This window comes from Echinops telfairi, unplaced genomic scaffold (assembly GCF_000313985.2).
Source record: "Echinops telfairi isolate 266 unplaced genomic scaffold, ASM31398v2 ScPeMD7_3;HRSCAF=10, whole genome shotgun sequence".
Taxonomy (NCBI): Eukaryota; Metazoa; Chordata; class Mammalia; order Afrosoricida; family Tenrecidae; genus Echinops; species Echinops telfairi.
Genome location: NW_022103899.1, coordinates 17,374,025 through 17,391,252, shown reverse-complemented (window position 1 = coordinate 17,391,252; position 17,228 = coordinate 17,374,025). Strand labels below are relative to the sequence as shown.

The 17,228-nt window shown below is 42.6% G+C and overlaps 1 protein-coding gene across 4 annotated transcripts; it reads right to left on the bottom strand.

The window, feature by feature from the left end:
• Positions 1-8,129: 8,129 nt before the first annotated feature.
• NABP1 (nucleic acid binding protein 1) lies at positions 8,130-16,104 on the bottom strand. Of its 4 annotated transcripts, none has more exons than XM_045295632.1 (6): positions 16,031-16,104; positions 15,210-15,348; positions 13,002-13,073; positions 11,215-11,290; positions 10,778-10,826; positions 8,130-9,505 (listed from the first exon to the last, which is right to left on the bottom strand). In XM_045295632.1, exons 3-6 carry the CDS (start codon positions 13,061-13,063, stop codon positions 9,336-9,338), a joined length of 357 nt encoding a protein of 118 aa, XP_045151567.1. In that variant the 5' UTR covers positions 13,064-13,073; positions 15,210-15,348; positions 16,031-16,104; the 3' UTR covers positions 8,130-9,335. The 4 variants fall into 4 exon arrangements, with proteins under 4 accessions (XP_045151567.1, XP_045151575.1, XP_045151571.1 ...); XM_045295640.1 differs by having other exon boundaries at positions 16,035-16,104; XM_045295636.1 differs by lacking the exon at positions 16,031-16,104 and adding an exon at positions 15,907-15,990.
• Between the last annotated feature and the right edge of the window lie 1,124 nt (positions 16,105-17,228).

Here is a 17,228-nt window from a genome sequence, read left to right as displayed (position 1 = left end):
CTGGAATGGTTAAAACCCTGCCATTTGAGCTCCCTTCGCATACACTTTGAGCTTGATCTGGTTTTTTAACACTTTCCAGGGTGGTGGTGTCCCTTGTTTACCAGATTGAAGTTCAGCTGTGTGTATTTTGTTATTGTTGGTAGCGTTCTTGACTCTCTATTATACAGCTTTCTTATGTTTTTCAGTGTAAGTCAGGTTGGCTGAATCTAGAAACAATTACTAGAATTTAGAACAAATACTAGAAACAAATACTAGAATAGGGGGCACGGCAAGGGTGGGGGGCATAATGGGGAGCTGATATCAAGTAGTACAAGAAGGAAGAAAATGTTTTGAAACTGGTTGTGGTACACCATTTATTGATGACTGAACTATAGAACAGTATGATGTCTGGATTATGTCCTAATAAAATGATTTGGAAAAAATGAAAATAATAAAAACCATCAGATGAAGAAAGGGAAAAAAACTAAAAAAAAATCTGAGATGTATGAGAGTAAGAATCATGGAGCTCAATGAAAAACACACACGAGTGCCAATAATAATGTAGGCAGAGTAGTGTGTGTGTGTGTGTGTGTGTGTGTGTGTGCACGCGAATATGCCCATACATGCACACTGAGAAGATCTATATTATTTAGTCTGCTTCATTCAAGACAAAGAGTAGTGGGGTCTTGGCTTGACACAAGACTGTACACACTAGGTTTGCTCACTTTGAACCCCAAACGATGAAAATAAAAGGCAAAGTCTTACTAGGTAGAAAGCACTTTTGATTAGCTAATAACTTAGGAAAATGAAGTGTTTTATAATGAAGATTTGCTAAAGAGCTGAATATGACAACATGCTAGCACTTACGTCGCACTGTGTCCCGCTCCTCTCCTGGAACTCCATTCCACACAGGAATTTCAGAGCTTGTCCTGCTTGAGGGTGCCCGCCTCATCCTGACCACTGCTCAAAACTTACTCACTGCCAGAGAGTCAATTCTGACTCACAGCGACCCTACAGAACAGGGTAAAACTGCCCCTTCGGGTTTGCTCGGGTCACTGTAACTCTTGATGGGAGTAGAGTCTCAGCTCTCTCCCCAGGAGTGGCTGGTGGTTTCAAACTACTGACCTTTGAGGTTAGCAGCCCAAAACATAACCGCTACACCACCAAGGCTCTAAAGCAGAGAAAAGGTATATCCCAGGTAGCTAACTCCTTCCAGCCGCAGCCCTGAGTCCTCTGGCTGAGAGCCTGATGTCAAATTCTCTTGCTCAGGTGGTCTTCTTATGGGTAGGTTCTAGAACAACAGGTGTAAATTTTAAAGGGCAAAATTACTGAGATTAAATGCAGAGTTGGGAAACAAGGGACTAACAACAGTACGTGCTACATTTCGGAAGCATGCAAGGGGTGGGTTTGACTAAGCTCGGGCCTGGGGCTGGGATTAGGGAGCTTGGAGAGAAAATCCAGAGATGACTTTAGTCGGGATGGAACAGTTCTCTTTAGCTAAAATGGTTTTGAAAATCTCAGGGGAAAATGGCTGCCGCTTAGACAGTGGAGTTGAGAATTGACCTGAGTTGGGCTTGAGGGAAGTTGCTAGCAGCGCTCTCTGTAACTTAACAGGGGCTTGAGTTTCATTTGTGTAGGCATTTGGGAACCCTCATGAAGATACAGACAATATTTGTGCATGTCCTTGTATGTAAATAAATGTGCAAGATGTAGCTAGTGACTATCCTCACTGAAACAGGAGGACGTGTGCTTGAAATGCATTACAAATGGACCCATGAAAAGGATGGATGCATAGATGAATCAGGTGAAAACGCCCACATGTGGGTGATGGGTATTCAGGTGTTCGCACTAAGTCTTTCGATACTACTGTAGGTTGGCAATTCAAACGCTGAAGAAAAGTAGCCAGTGCTGCAGCAGAAGTATACAAAACCACTCTGACCAACCCTGAGACTCTAGGATTGCAGCAGTCCACCCAGGGTGTCCTCTGCCTGCCTCTTGACCACTGACCACTCCGGCACAAACCCCGGCTCACGTCTTCCCTCTTCGTCTGCACTTCCACAAGCATGCGCTCACCCTGGGAAGGCGAATGGAGAAAGCGGTAGAGGCTGCCTCTGCTCCTGGGGGATGTTTGTAATGAAGACCTAACTCTGAATGCTGTCATGCTAATCTCTCAGCGCAAGTGTTTGTGTGTGCGCCCCGAAAAAATGGTAAAGGTTGGGTTTGACTGTTATAGGAAAAATGATTGCAAAAATTTATATAAAGTGCCAAATACTTTAGATACTGTTATAGAAAAGATTGCTTTTTAATACTGGTCTGATGAAATAAATGACCAGCATTTCTACTGCTTTGAGGGGAGGCTGTAACATTTCTGGAACCCTGGCTATGTAGCAAATGTTTTATATACATCAGCTCACATAATCCCATAGCCCTTCGGTGGCGTTCCATTATCCACATTTTATAATGAAGCGTATGGTCATGGAGCCAATAAGAGTAGGCCCAGGACCCAAACCAAGTACTCCTCAGCCCAAGAACCAGGATTTCTGCAAAGCACACTAAATAAGCTTTCCTGCAATGCTGTTTTAATTACACAAACAGCAACAGCCATTTGGCAAGGATTTCACAAAATACCATGGGGTGAGGTGAAACATTTGTAATGGCAAGTTTATACTCGATTCCACTGTCTATATCAAGAAGCCACCCACCAAAAGGTATTTTTTAGTTATACTGCCTCCCAGCAACACTGACAATTAGACAAATGTCAAGAGGATATCAAATTCATATCCTTGCCATATTTTTATAAATTTAAGGGCAGATCAGGATTTAACCAATCTTTCACTGAAGCAAGTGTATTTATATGCCATTTTTCCTTGCCCATAAAGTAACATTAAACAGATGATTCAACTGCCCCTTACTGTTCTACTGTCTCAGGTTTAAATCAGAAGGAAAAAAAAAAAAATCTTATCCAATGGAATGGAAGGAACCTTCTCCACAAGTCCAGCAGTGATTCCTAAACCACGGAGACAGTAATCCCCTAGTAGATGGCACTAGTTGCGCTAACTACCCTGTTTTTTCCACCTTTAGCTCAGTCACTAAAGACACAAGTCTTACTCAACTTCCTACTAAGGCTACAAATAAGTATTTAACACTTCCGTATATAAAAACATAAGCCACGCAACCTCATGGCAATCAGATGCCTTTGCCCGTGCCTTGTGAACAGGATTGCAGCTGCTTGCGTGCGGAGGATGAAGAGCCTTCCCAAGGCGTTCTCACGTATCTGCTCCCTAACCCATCACCTTCCACTGGGACCAGCCTCCCTTCTGAGCAATGTTCCGGGGCGAGGAGTAAGGCAGGCGACACAGGAAATCTATTCACTGAAAAGCAATAAACCCTTTTCCAAAAATCATTTCTTAAAAACCGAATCTTTGGGCGAAAACATTTCACTTTGATCTACGGATTTCACCCGTCAGCAGTGATGTAATCTGATCCTTTGTAATCGAACCTAATCCAAAATTGCCCATGCTCACGTCCAGAGACCTTCGTTAACTCTCCCTTTCCTACTTTACGCATCAATCCTGCACTATGGGAGTGGAGTCGTTTCTGATTTACAATCCAGAGTATCAGCGTGCTCTGAGCTCACACAGCAGAGGCAGCTGAGGCGGCATCGCAAGCCGTGTCTAACAACCCCAGGGTCTGTGTGGTAGGAACCATGAGGAGACAGTAAAGGCAGGAAGAATGTAACCAGGGTGTTTACATTGCGTCTACACTCAGATTTTCCTTCGGATCCAGTGAATAAACTGCTTCCAGCAAGTACTTAAGGAATGTCCTACACCCTTGAATTTGTGTCATAAAATTTATGGTTGAGGCAGAATAAAGAGCTGGTTGCTAAAAAACACTTTGTTGAGGTGAAGTGGTTGTCAGGCGTGCTGATGTGCACAGTGTGGTATGTTAACCATCTCAAGGCTGGGCTCGTACAACTCGTCACCCAAACCTTAGGTGGACGTGCTCTCAAACACGGGGCGGCCATGGCAGATGACCTCAAAGGATTGTATCTGCCGGTCACTTTAAAGATGTTTGCTTTACATCAAACTCATTACTACCTAGGGTAAAAATCGCAACATCTTCAGGTCTAATGTTCTTTATGGGAGGAAAGGCTTCATAAACGCTTTGCCATCAATATTTATTGTTCTGAGCTTTAATACTGGACATCTTTGGCTCAAAATCTGTGAATTTGGTTACAAAACTCGAATCCAAACTTGAGTGTGCTCCCTGTCAAACAAAAGCCCAACGAAACTGGAACACAGCCACCATACATACTCGAGTACAAGCCAAGTTCAACACATTTTTAAGGCAGTGTTTGTGGTAAAATCAGGTGCCTCGGCTGATATTCAGGTCACCTTATACTCGAGTATATACGGTACGTTAGCTTCTCATGCTAATGCTTTCCAAAGATCATAATCTGTTTTCCTCAGAAGCATCCCTGATAGTCATTACTATTTTTGTGAATTGTGAGATGTTTCAACGTGCAACCATTGACTAGAACCTCAATACCTGTGGGGAGAAGTCAGACACTTGCTGCCAGACTGCTCTCATCCCACAGCAGGGCTGGGCCTACTCCCTGCTGCTGGAGACAATAGACTACCTCTCTCTGGAACCTGGGGCCATTAGTTTGGTTCCCGAGGGCGGAGTTTGCACCCTACTGATAATGGTTCCCATGGAGACCCAGAGACCACCCTCTCATTGCTGTGTAGCCTATAGTGCAACCCCTCCCTGTGATGTATGTCTCTACCTATAATTAGTGGGCTGGCTTGCCCCCAAAAAGTATATAGGTGTGAGTCAGCAGAACCTCTCCGACTCGGACCCTGAGCTCCTTGCTGCTCACTCCCCTCTCCCTTGTTCCCTTTCCCTCCTTCCCTTCCCCCTCTCCACGTGGACCACCAAGCTGGGCTGAGGTGAGCAATGTTGCTATGTATCATGCCTGACTGTATTATTGTATTATCTCTCATGCTCTCAATGACTTTAATATACTTATATATCTCAACCGTACAATTGTGCATTACTGAACCCAGAAGTAGTATTACTGAACCAGTGAATTCAAGCAGCGGGTGGGGGCTGGTTCCCTCACCCTCCGTCCGCCCAATTTTATTTAATACTACAAATACCCATCCTAACATGGCTTTTGCCCTTCTATTATGGCCCTAGGAAATTACTACACCCATCCTTTCCTCTACTAGAAATGCTTATTCTCACTGGATAAGGGATAGAACAAAGTGGAAAAAAAGGAAAAAATAAACTTGGGGGGGGGGGGGGGCGGGAGCATGGCAGAGCATTAAGGAAAGTAATCCTAAAACTCAAAAAAGGTTTGGGAAGAGAGTTCAATATTGGTGTACTTATGCGGTTCCCTCCAGAATCCTCCTTCCAGAAAAGGATGTAAGAGCCACATGCATTCTAGAATTCTTTGGAGCAGCAGTCATGTTAACATTAGAAAAGGGAAGGAATTTCAGTTAAATGTCAAATACACACAGCTACTCGTTTTCAAACTGATGTAGAACACTGCTAACTTATGAAATAACTTTTTAGGGCCATGCTAGGTCTCCCCTAGACATGTCAGCTCAAGCATTGATTTCCAGTATATTGCAGTTACCATCTAGCTATCCATTTATTGTTAATCCTAATCCCTATGAGGCAAACAAGCAAGCAGAGCCTCACTGCCAAGAGCAGGCCTGTAAGTACAGCAGTACGTGTGTTCCCTATACTGAGTCTCCAAGACTTAGAAGCCTGAAATCAAGATACCTCTTCATGGAAGACTGGGCTCCAAAATGTCAAAAGCAGACATGCAGAGAAAGCCCTCCCTAAGGGCTAGTACCCTGACTTCTAGCCCCTAAACTCTTTGAGAATTTCAGAAAGTTTATTTTTTTAGCACCACTAGATAGCTAACACCAGTAAACCATTTCCTTATAGGTTAAAAAGTTGTATCATAAATTATAGCTTTCCTTTCTAAACTATAATCTATTTTTAGTATTATTCCCAAAGCAAATTTTAGATGTTAAACTAAAAAAATAAACTATCAGCACTATACCCAGAGTATCCTAATAAAACTGTACACAAACTTTAAAACAATACTACTATATGGGAGCCCTCATGACCATGGGCTAACTGCAAGGTCAGCAGGTGGAAGCCACCAGCCACTCCACAAGACAAAGACAAAAGACAGAACGCTGTCTACTCCTGTTCAGTCTTTGGAACTCACAGGGCAGTTCTACTGCCCGATCACGTTCCTGAGTTGACATCAGGTGGATGGCACCGAGTTTGATTTTAGTGCACAAAGAATAGGATAGAACCTTAAGGTTTAAATGCCTATACGAAAGCAAATAGTCTTTTATGGATTCCACTTTTCGTGGTCTGTAACTATAATTTCTCGCCAGCCCTGTCATCCTTAAGGTGTAAAGTGCTCTGATCAGACTTCATCTGTTTTATGGGGTGTTATGGGGAGTCAACTAGCCGTGCATTATCCTAGTGTTTGGTTTTCAGTAGGTGTTGTGTTGTATAAATGTATTTCAGAACTGATGGTCGGAAAGTATCAGGGAGGAGAGCGCCCCTATCTTCCTCGTAAAACGTCTGATGAGCGCTGTCCCGGCAGACTGGGAGGCAAACGGCCATCACGAAGGAGGGGTCACTCGGAGGCTTGGGCTTGGAGGGTTTCCTGAAGAAGACAGTTAAGGACAAAGAACGCACAACAGTAAGGTTACATCAGTGAAGCCAGCACCACGGCATTACACAAATAAACTCTCGGGTCTTTCTACACTTCATCTTCCACCACGTTCCCTGGAGAACGCCAACGTTTCCACAGCGGAGCCCGACACCAGGGCGCTCCCGGGAGCCGAAGATGGCGAGACTTCACGGCACGTTCTTTGGACCTCGTATCAGGAGGGAGCAGTCCCTGGAGAACGACAGCAAACTTGATAGAGTAAGAGGGTTCAGCCAAACAGAGGAAGACACACAATGAGACGGGTTGGCACAGGGGCTCCAAGGGTCGACTCGACCACAGCAATGCGCGAGGACGCCGCCGCAGGACCGTACAGGGCTGGTTATGACAGACTCAACACCGAGCAGAAACATTTCCACACTCGATCCGACTTGTCCCCATACTCCAGGCATCCAATAGCACGATGAGATGACAAATGGATCAGAAATCAGACTCACAATTACATGGAAAGTTTTAAACATACAAAGGGAAATGCTTACTTTTATAGCTGAGGAATTTAAGTTTAGGGAGATCTCCAGTTATGTATAACTTGCTCCAAATCACAGGTAAGAATGAAGACAGGGTTGCAAACCCAGGAATCCATACCTCACAGTATTTTAATGTTCTAAAATGCCAAGGCTCTGTTAGAATCAATCCTAATGCTATTATTCTCTCACAACTTGTGACATTTTTCTTCCTACTTCAACTTTGATTTAAAGCAAAACGAATCCTAAACAGGAAATTGCTTTTAACTTGTAGCATTTTACCAAATTTTACACGTCTACAATCTTAATATACATACTGTCTATAAGCCGACCCGTATTATCAGCTGAGGCACCTAATTTTACCACAGAAACTGCAGAAAAAGTGTGCTGAAAAACTCGGCTTATACACAAGTATATATGCTACTTGTCCCAGTCATTAAGAGAAATTTTGAAGCATTTTCAAATGTAACTCTTTAAGAAAATATTTCTTAAAGTTCACAAAGCAAAAAACAAAGTCAAATTAACTGTAGTCATCAATATGTACATTTAAAAAAATGTTTTTAAAAACAATATACCCAAAGTACTATCACCAGAAATAAGCTCCTTGGGATTAGTCTCTCCCTTAATACTCTCTGCACAAGAGCTAATAATGCATAGCTTGTACTCAAATATTGGTTAGCTACACTTAATTAGCACAACCAAATAATCTGGCATAAATTTTATATCCAAATGTTTTCATGTTCAGAAAACAAGTTCAACTTATTTTGATTTGAGGTGGAAAAATGCAAAGCAACTGCATAGTTAAGTAGGTGGAAAAATACAGAGCAATTGCATAGCTAAGTAATCGGTGAGGTTGAGTTTCATTAGTGCAATTGTAACAGGATGCACTACTCTACATTGTAAGTCATTGAAAGAGAAAAAAATTAACATTAATGCAAATTTTATTCAGGAGAGTTAAATCTTAACACAGAAAAATTCTGCCAGTAATTCAGCCCACAGGAAAAGATGGAACTGGTACCATTCTTGATGCAGATAAATTCCATCTTTACACTTCTAAAGCAAGCCGTGTTGACTGAGAAAACCCTTCCTTAGCTTTTCCTAATAAGGCTATGTGAACTGAGATCAGAAACTTTTGACAACACACCAAACACACTCAGCCCCCTCCCCTGAGAAGTCCTTTCAAATATGGTTCAGTGCATAAGGTCCTCATTCCAGGCTAAGCACCTGTAAGCACCTGGGCTCCTGCCATGCTGCCGACTCAAGACCTGCTGCTCATTTCTTCACGAGTTTACTTTGAATTCCCTTCACAATGTTCTACCCATTATTATTTTTTTAAATACTGAAATCAATGTTGACATTACTTTTTAGCTTTCTCAGGTTATACTTTAATATTGAATGAACATGGTAGTTTCAAATATATATTTATTAAAAATATCTTGTCTTTTTATTTCCTGTTCAATGTGGTCCACATTTGGTAACAAATGTTCAGAGTTCTACTCCAAAATAAAATCCACTTTCTTCTTAAGCTGCTTGCTACAGGTCACATTCTATTCCATAATTCTGATTTTAGAAACCTGGGCTTTGTGATTTTTTTTTAAGCCAAGCAAAACAAAAAGGGAAATGCAGAATAATTCAGCCCTTGAGAAAAATCTTAATGGCAGTTACTCATTGAAGAAGTCAACCATTCCTGGGATCACACTAAAAAACCACAGTAAGTACTGACCAAGTCTTTGTTTTGTTGGTCGTTATTGCTTTACTCGGCAATATCTGACTTTAAGACAAAAGACCATCTCCAATTAAGTCTTATTTTAAATGGTGTAAACTTCGGATAGAAGACAGACTCACAGAGGCTATAAAGCTGATGGCGTCAGTAGCTCACCCATGAAACGGGTACATTGGGGAGAGGCTGCTGAAACGAACGCCTCTCCTTTTTAATGTTCCCATTTTAGTCAGAAACAAGCAGCTTGGCAGTTTTTCTCTTAAAAACCACTTTTCTTCACACACACACAAAAGAGAAAGGAAACCAATGAAAGACATACTTTTCACAGTTAACAATAAATAAAAGTGCAATAAGCATTCAAGTAGGTCCTGTAGTTTGAAAAAAACTACATTAAGTATTCTGCTTCTGGTCATCTCTTTAACGCTCTTCGAGGGTCCCTGCCGGTACTTATTGTGGTCACAACTGTGTGGTTATGGTCTGTTCCTGGTAGATGTGGATTTATTGGTCCCCGGCCATTACGTCTACCAGCATAGGAAAACTGAAAGCCCCGTGAATCAGGGCTGGCTTGAATACCATTTCCTAGAAGAGAACATAAAAATTCATCACTTTTTAGATACTAATCTACAGAAGTACACCTATTTGAAATTCTAGTATATGCTATTAATTAATACAAGTGTTAGGGAAAACAAACATCTTTGGTTTTAAATTTTTTAGTGGTAGGGAGGGGGGCCTTAATGTGGGTTCTAGGTTTTTCCAAATGTCTGATTACAATAAATGTCTTTTATTAATGTATTATTTTAAAAAGGTCAAATTAGGCAACAAAATCAAAATAGAGTAAAATTAAAATACAGACACGCACTGCCTGCACTAATATGGAAAAAAGGATAAAACAGTTGAGTCCTGCGATCGATTCAGCACTTAAAACTGATTGAAAAAGATGGCAGAGCTCCTCAAACAAGGTGATGGATCAGCTGTGCCAAAGAGGCAGCCATCACGTCAAATAAAATGTATGAGCCACTCTAGCCAGTCCATGCAGAAATTACTGCAGTTAAAGAATGAAGCCTTTAAAGGGCCTTTGACATGGCGGCAAGGTTTTTAACATGACACTTACAGAGGTGGCATCAGGGTGTGAAAATTAGGCAAGCAATTTGTCTGAAGATAAAATCTTTCAGCACAACCAAACCATCAGAAACACTATTATAAATAACCAAGATTACAGAATTAAAAAAAAAAAACTTCAAAGAAAACCAGTGATACCAACCCCGAGGCCCTCACTTGCATCACCCAAATGTTAGGCTCTCCATTATGAGCCAATGTTCCCCACACTAAGTCCATGAACCTCACGCAAATTTAAAAACATAGAATGTACTAAATAAAGGAGCTTTAAGGGTCATTTGCTTGCTAGAAAATGCAGTTATTTGGGAATTCCAGGATTACTAGTAGTTCCCTTTTAATACATTTTCTGTCGCATGCCCACTACACCTCTCAAGTTAACCAAAATACCAAGCTCAATGCTATGGCGTTGATTCTAGTTCATAGACTCTGCTCTTTGGGGTTTCGGAGACTTAAAATCTCTACGGGAGAAGGCAGCTTCATCTTTCTCCCTGAGCAGCTGGTGGGTTCGTTGTGGTTAGCAGCTCCGTGTGCAGCTCCTTTTCCTTTCTTCTTCTTCTTCTTTTTTTGGTATTATTCTTTACATCAGCTTACGTTCTTTACCATTTTATTGACATATATAAATCATTAGGTAGATACATCACAAAGTTGTGAAATCATTGCCACAAAGGGCTCCTTCTTCTCTCACACCTGATAGCAAATAATGCAAAAACACCTTACCCACTGGTCTGTGCGTACCTGTACCCGCATTACTATTCAAGAGATGATTCTTCTGTTCACTGTATGCCTTAAAAATATATTAAAAACAAAAACATTTAGCATGGCATCATATTTATAGCATTTAAAATAAAAATTTAAAAAAACCTTTTTTGTTAAAAGGATTTCTCGAAGTCCATTTAATACCCAGCAATGTTTCCCAACCCTTTCCTAGGAGCCACTGCAGATTACTCCCCTCTCCTCACAGTGCTACAGGAGAAAGGGGCCCACCATGATACGGACCACAGAACACACAGAACTTGAAATGTGTTAAAATAATCTTTTAAAACTTTCTTTAATACACTCTGGGAGTCCCAAAGATCTAGCCATAAATGGCTAGTCCCAATCTAGCCATAAAATTAGAATACAGTCAAAATTAGCCTACTTATAAAAATAAACTCCACATTTGGATTATTTACCCCTTGGTTCTGCTGTCCTCGATACTCTGGATTGGGTTCACTGAAATTTGGCAATTCTGAATACACCATACAAAATCTGAAAAGAAAATAAAGGGCAAGTTAAATAAACCCTTCCTTTGTATAACACATTTACGGGAATAAAGAATTTAGGAGTCAAATGAACTAAATAGAAAGTACTATGCCAATCAGCTCTTTGCAAATACCACGAAACTTCCTAAAGTGCTGATCTCCCATAAAAACATCTATTTCATCACCTATGATGCATAGGAAAGCATTCTATTGTGTATTGTGAGTCTTCTCTTGAACTGTAAAGTATAAATGTCAGAGATCAAGGGCACAGAAACACATCTTTGCCCTGTTTTTCCACACCGAGCCATATTGAGGGTCCCAGAGTGGGTTTCCCAGCAGTGGTGATGGCTTTACACAGACTCATCCACACTCCCAGCCAGTCCCTCTAATGGCCAATCACTGTGCATCTGCAAAGATAAGCATTCAAGGTTAAGAATGAATTCTACAGCTATGCATTAGTAGAGTTGGCTTATCAAACCAATAGCTAATCCAGGTTTTCCTTTTAGGACGAGTATGGTGCATACAAACATTACACAAAGCACAGCCATAGCTCCTCATCTGCTGAAAAAGAAGTGAAATCCAATTTTGAGAAACTATAGACTGATTCTGACAGAGAGCAGTCAGTAAGAATTGAATAGATCTTCACTTAGCTGTTTATTCAGAGACAACTGTGTTAAGTTTAAGTGGGAACAGGATCTGAAACCTTTCCATAATACTATTAAGACTTCTCATGTCTTGCTCTAATGATACTATCCTAAATACAAGCAAAAAGTTCACTGCCATCAAGTCACTACTAACTCATAGTGACCCCCACCGTGGGTTTCTGACACTGTTAACTCTTTATGGGAATAGAACGTCGTCTTTCTTCCCGGGAGCTGAACTGCCCAACTTGTGACCTCAACACCGGCAGGGCTCTGAGTCCTATTTTCCTTGTTACCAGTTTCTGCCCTTAAAAAGCTGGCATGATGGCTTATTCGTTTCCTTTCATTACCATCAGGTTCTGCTTGTTCTGAGGTCATTCGTCACTCCTTCAATATCCCCCAAATCTGATGGGTATTAGGTGGATGTCTGAACATTAACCAAATACATGAACAAATAATAGGGTTACTGCTGACATCACACTTTTGAGTACAACCCAAATGTCTATGCTTGCATGGAGGCTGCATTACCTTTACAGCCCTAGAGAGGAAGGTTCCTCCAGGTCAGGGTGGAGCTCAAAACAGGGCAGTAGTGTTTGGAAGCTTGCAGTGCGGCTGCCTGCACCAAACCTAGACTGTGGATAGATAGAGGACTTCAATTTTCATGGCTGCAAGTCCTTTGCAAATCACTCATACACAGGGAAAAAACGAAAATAGAACTGTATGGACTGGAAACTCACACTCAGTCCCTTTGTGGCTGGTCAATGGTAGAGAACCTGATTTGAATAGCACCTGTGACCTTCATGCATGTTCCTGCACTTATGGGAACAGTTCCCTTGGAACTGGTCTAAGTGCAGCTTTTTACTGCTTTCTATTAGGAAAATCTCACACCCTCAAGCAAAGGAAACTATACTGACAGTTGTTAAACTAGTATACATGTGAATTTTTTTCCCCAGTTAAATAGCCAAAGGCATTACGTTTACCTGTCCCCCTAAAAACACAAAGCTAAAGAAAGTATAGTTACACTTACCTGCTACCCTGTTAGATATTTTAGTTATACAAAAACACTTTAATACTTACTCTCCAATTTTTTGAAGTTCACCACCCCTTCCGGTATACAGTGTCAGGCACCCTTTCCACATGGATGCGTACCTAGAACAAAAACAAGAATTTTTTTAGAGCGGTCTGTTGCCTTCTACTTACACCACAGTAATCCTTAACTTATACTGTGTTGTTTGTTTTGCTGGGGTGGAGATGTGTATCAAGGCCTGCCTGTCTATCAAACAGAACAAATCTAATTTTGCCCAACTTACTACTTACAAAGAAATAAGTGAAAAAATGTTTTAATTAAAAAAACTTGAAAATGCAGTTTTAAGTTAACCATCTAATTTGTACAAATTATCTTCAGCCACAGGATACATGAAGCCAACATTAAATCCTCATCTTTACATTCACTCATTTACTTGGTCAGGTCGGATGCTAGTGTTGGTTTCTCTCCTCTGCACCCATTTAAAAAAAAAACAAAAACACAGTTCCCCAACGACTACAAGGCTTGAGTAGAAATTAATCAAGGTGCTAAACAAAGGTCACTTTTTTAACTTGTTTTCTCAATTTTGCAATTTTTAGCCCCAACTTGGCTGAACAATTGTATACTCTGAATGATTTTGAATTCTGATAGCCTTAATACATTAAAGAATCCTATCTAAGAAAAATGTTTAATTTTATAATCAAAATTATAAAAATTCAGTCCAGATTTGGTTTGCAATGGTTCATTTTAATGACTATGGTAGCTTCATGACTTGACAATGGCACATTTTTAACTGAATTATCAGTTAACCAAATAGAGTAATAGTTGATCTCTTTCAAAGAGATTTCCATACTCTGTAGGTCTCATCATCACAATAAGGGGCATTTATTAAAGACTTCATACACCACTCTTACACAAAAGGTGACACAGGAAGAGTAGATTAAGGGTTCATCCCTTACTAAGGTAAAATTGCCAGGTATGCCTTTGCTCAAAAGTTATTTTCTTATATTTAATCAGAATTTAAGAGCTTGTAACACAATGGGCCAGGTCCTATTGTTATTTTAGTACAGAGGTATGATTATTTCCATTTTACAGAAGATGAAGTTGAAGAGGTGTAATGATTTCTTAAGGTCACAATGAGGTTAGTCAGTAGGTGAGCTTTAGTTTTATTTTTTCCTTCTAATTATACTTCTTTTTAGTCAACAGCTACTCAATTTCATTTTCCTCAAATTTTTCAATGGAACTGTTTTCTGTGACATTTGCAGTTATAAAATACTTTTAATCACTGTATGAAAGCTCTTTGGAGCCAAAAAAATCTATGGTGACCCTCACCACACCCTTTGAAGTATACTTAAATCCTCTTTTGAGTAAATGAAAGATGTGGAAGCTTAAGTGGAACAATTAGCATCAAAATGAGTCATCAGTGTCAGAAAATAAAATATCTAAGCCCTGACTCTCACTTCCTGCTTTGATGATCAGCTACTTCCCTTACTGAAGATGTTGTAAGCTCCTACATTCAGAATACTTCTGAGATACACATGTCAACATCAATCTCCACCCACTTCTCCTACCCCATAAATATTGTAATTTTATGATCACAAAAGCTTCCAAAATCTCTTTTCTAGACCCTTCTAGTCTTTTGGTTTTTGGGGGCAATAACAAGAAGAAAAGACTGGCCAACTGTTTCTTCTGGAAGGCATTATCACCGAAGCTTTTCAAACATCACTTTAATCTTGTGTCACCCTGAGCTTACACTAAGAAGGCACAGAAATCATTTTCTAGAATGTTTTTCTATCTTTTTCAAATTTTTAGTTATTTTTTTTAGGGTGCACTTTTCATGTACTACAAACTTCTCTTAACTTTAAGCTGGAGTACAATGTACCCCATTACCACAGAAATGCCTTCAACTACGGTTTCCTGTCCACATCGTCTAAATAAGATAGTTAAGTGCAGTAAACAACTAAAAGATGAAGTACTGGTTATAACGATTCACTAAAAAGCCCCAGTGACTCCCAGAACAATATTCAACTTGTAAAGTGTGTGGGGAGGTGGATGTGTAGGGAGGGGTGGGGCGTTTGCTGGCAAGAAACGGATTACTCTAACCACACCGAAGGGCACGGTGAACCACCCTAAGGTAACTTAGCACCCAAAGGTAACTCAGACAGGGCTTAACGCTTCCGAAATGGCCCACCTCAAGGCCAGGTTCCCTCGAACCAGCCACCTTAAACAGCACTTCCCCGGCCCCGCGGAAGCACACCTACCCTCTGGTCAACCGAATAATATCCCCCGGCTGTATGAGAGTGCCGATCTCATCCCACACGGAAATGGTGATGCTGCCCGTTTTGTCTGCTACTTTGCACGATCTCACTTCATGGCCGTCTTTGGTTTTGGTCACTCGTCCTGTGAGGATGCAGAAATCGAGAGGCACGGATTAGAAAATAGTGTGGCAGGGCTTCCAGACGGCTCTTAATGCCACCTGGCCCAGGGAACTCGAGAGGCGGCCCCTGGCGCAGGTGGCACCCGAGGCCCAGGTGGGAGCCGCGGAGCCACATGGGGGGAGGGGAGAGGGGGAGGGGCGGGCTCCCAGCGGCCGCGCCCTCCTGCCCCGGACGCTCAGGGACGTCGGAGCGAACTGCGGGCTCCACTTACCTATCTCCAAGACAATAAAGACGACATTTAAGTTTTTCAGTCCGGGCTTAATATCTTTTATAAAAAGAGGTGGGTCCTTGACCCCGTTCATATTTGACGCAGGTGCAGCTACGGCAGCGGAGACGCGGCGGGCAGGGAGCGGGACCCGGCTTCCCACCCTCCGGGGCCGGGGACCAGGGCGAGGGGAGACCTCGAGCCAGGTAGCGAGGAAAGGGGCGGGAAGCAGCTACACAGGGGCCTGGGGGCGCGGAGCTTGGGAAAAGAAAGGGGGCGGGGGCGCCCTCAAGTTTAAAAGAAAAAAAAACAAACCGGCCGGCACACCAACCCCTCTCCCGAGGGGAAGGAAGGAAAGCCAGCCAAGGGCCGCTTCGGATAAAAGTTTAAAAAGGCAGCCTCTGCCCTGAGTCCCGTTCACACACACAAGGGCGCGCACCCACTCTGTCCCGGGCTTCGGGAAGAGAACAGGCTACGACCGTGGACCAGGAGCAGAGAAAAGGCGACCGCGCACGCAGCTGCCCACACACCGACTGCCGACCGCGCTCGTGCGCCGCCTGCACCCAAGGCCGCCCCGCCCCGCCCCTTGTGGCGTCACGAGGCGTCGGCGCGCCTGCGGCCCCGCCCGCACAGCATGGGAGTTGGGAACGGAAGGGGCGGGGCAACGGGTCGGCAACGCCTGCGCAACCTCTAAGCCCCGCCCCCTGCCTGCCAATCCGCTCTCGGCCCCGCCCCGCCTCTCTTTGTGACTCAGCTCTGCCTTGGCCACTTAGATGATGGGTTTACTGTTCAACTTGAGAATATCTTAGCTTGTATCTCGCGGAGTGGTTGTAGTTAGGATCCAGTGGGTACGTTAAAAAGTACAGTCAAGTTGCGGTTGGGGTCAGGGGTGCGGCCAGGGTGGCTGGGCGGAGGTGAAGGAACTTCAGGACCCAAGGGAAACAGGGAGATCAACTCAAGCTCTTCATTTTAAACTTCAAAACAAAACAATAAAAACTTCACTTTCATCGATTGTTTTCAACGTAGGCATATTTAAGTTGAGCTAGAAAACTTAGTTTCCTGACGGTCACCTAGCAGCCAGCAGGATTCTCAACTCTGGACTGACCAGGCCTAGCACCTTTTACTCTATAAGACAAAGCTGGTTATAAGACAAGTAGATCGATACCTTTGCGAGCCTCTCACAGTTCTTTACCCTTCCCCTGTCAAGTCGCATGCCTTCCTCACTTTGTTGATTTTCCATTCACGTTAACAACCACCACCCCCCTTTTTTAATTCAATTCTAACCCTTGGAGACCCCATAGTTTTTGTGTCTCCTTGGGGGTGCTGCGGGCTGGTGACAAACACACCAGCCATTCTGTGGGAGAAAGATGAGGCTGCTCTCAGATACAGCCTTGGGAACCCACGGAGGCAGCTCACTGTGAGTGGGAAGGATTCCTTGGCAGTTTGTTGGTTGTTACTGGCTGCAGGATCCAGGGTTCCAGCCCGTGTCTGAAAGAAGGATGAGATAGTTGACTCCGGCAACTCTGTGGACAGTGCTACTCAGTCCAAGAGTCACTATGAGTCAGAAACACCTGGAAGGCTGTGAATTGGGGGTTGGGTTTTTATATATCTAAAAGGAAGTATCCAGGTATCAGAAT

Bases quoted from the DNA above. Each gene is read 5' to 3' on its own strand.
- NABP1 (XM_045295628.1), bottom strand. From the start codon at position 15,688: ATGAACGGGGTCAAGGACCCACCTCTTTTTATAAAAGATATTAAGCCC. The intron at 13,074-15,209 runs GTAGGTGTGCTT...TTTTTGTTCTAG, and splicing joins ATTATTCGGTTGACCAGAGG to GTACGCATCCATGTGGAAAG. The intron at 10,827-11,214 runs GTAAATAATCCA...TATATTTTTAAG, and splicing joins GAGGACAGCAGAACCAAGGG to GCATACAGTGAACAGAAGAA.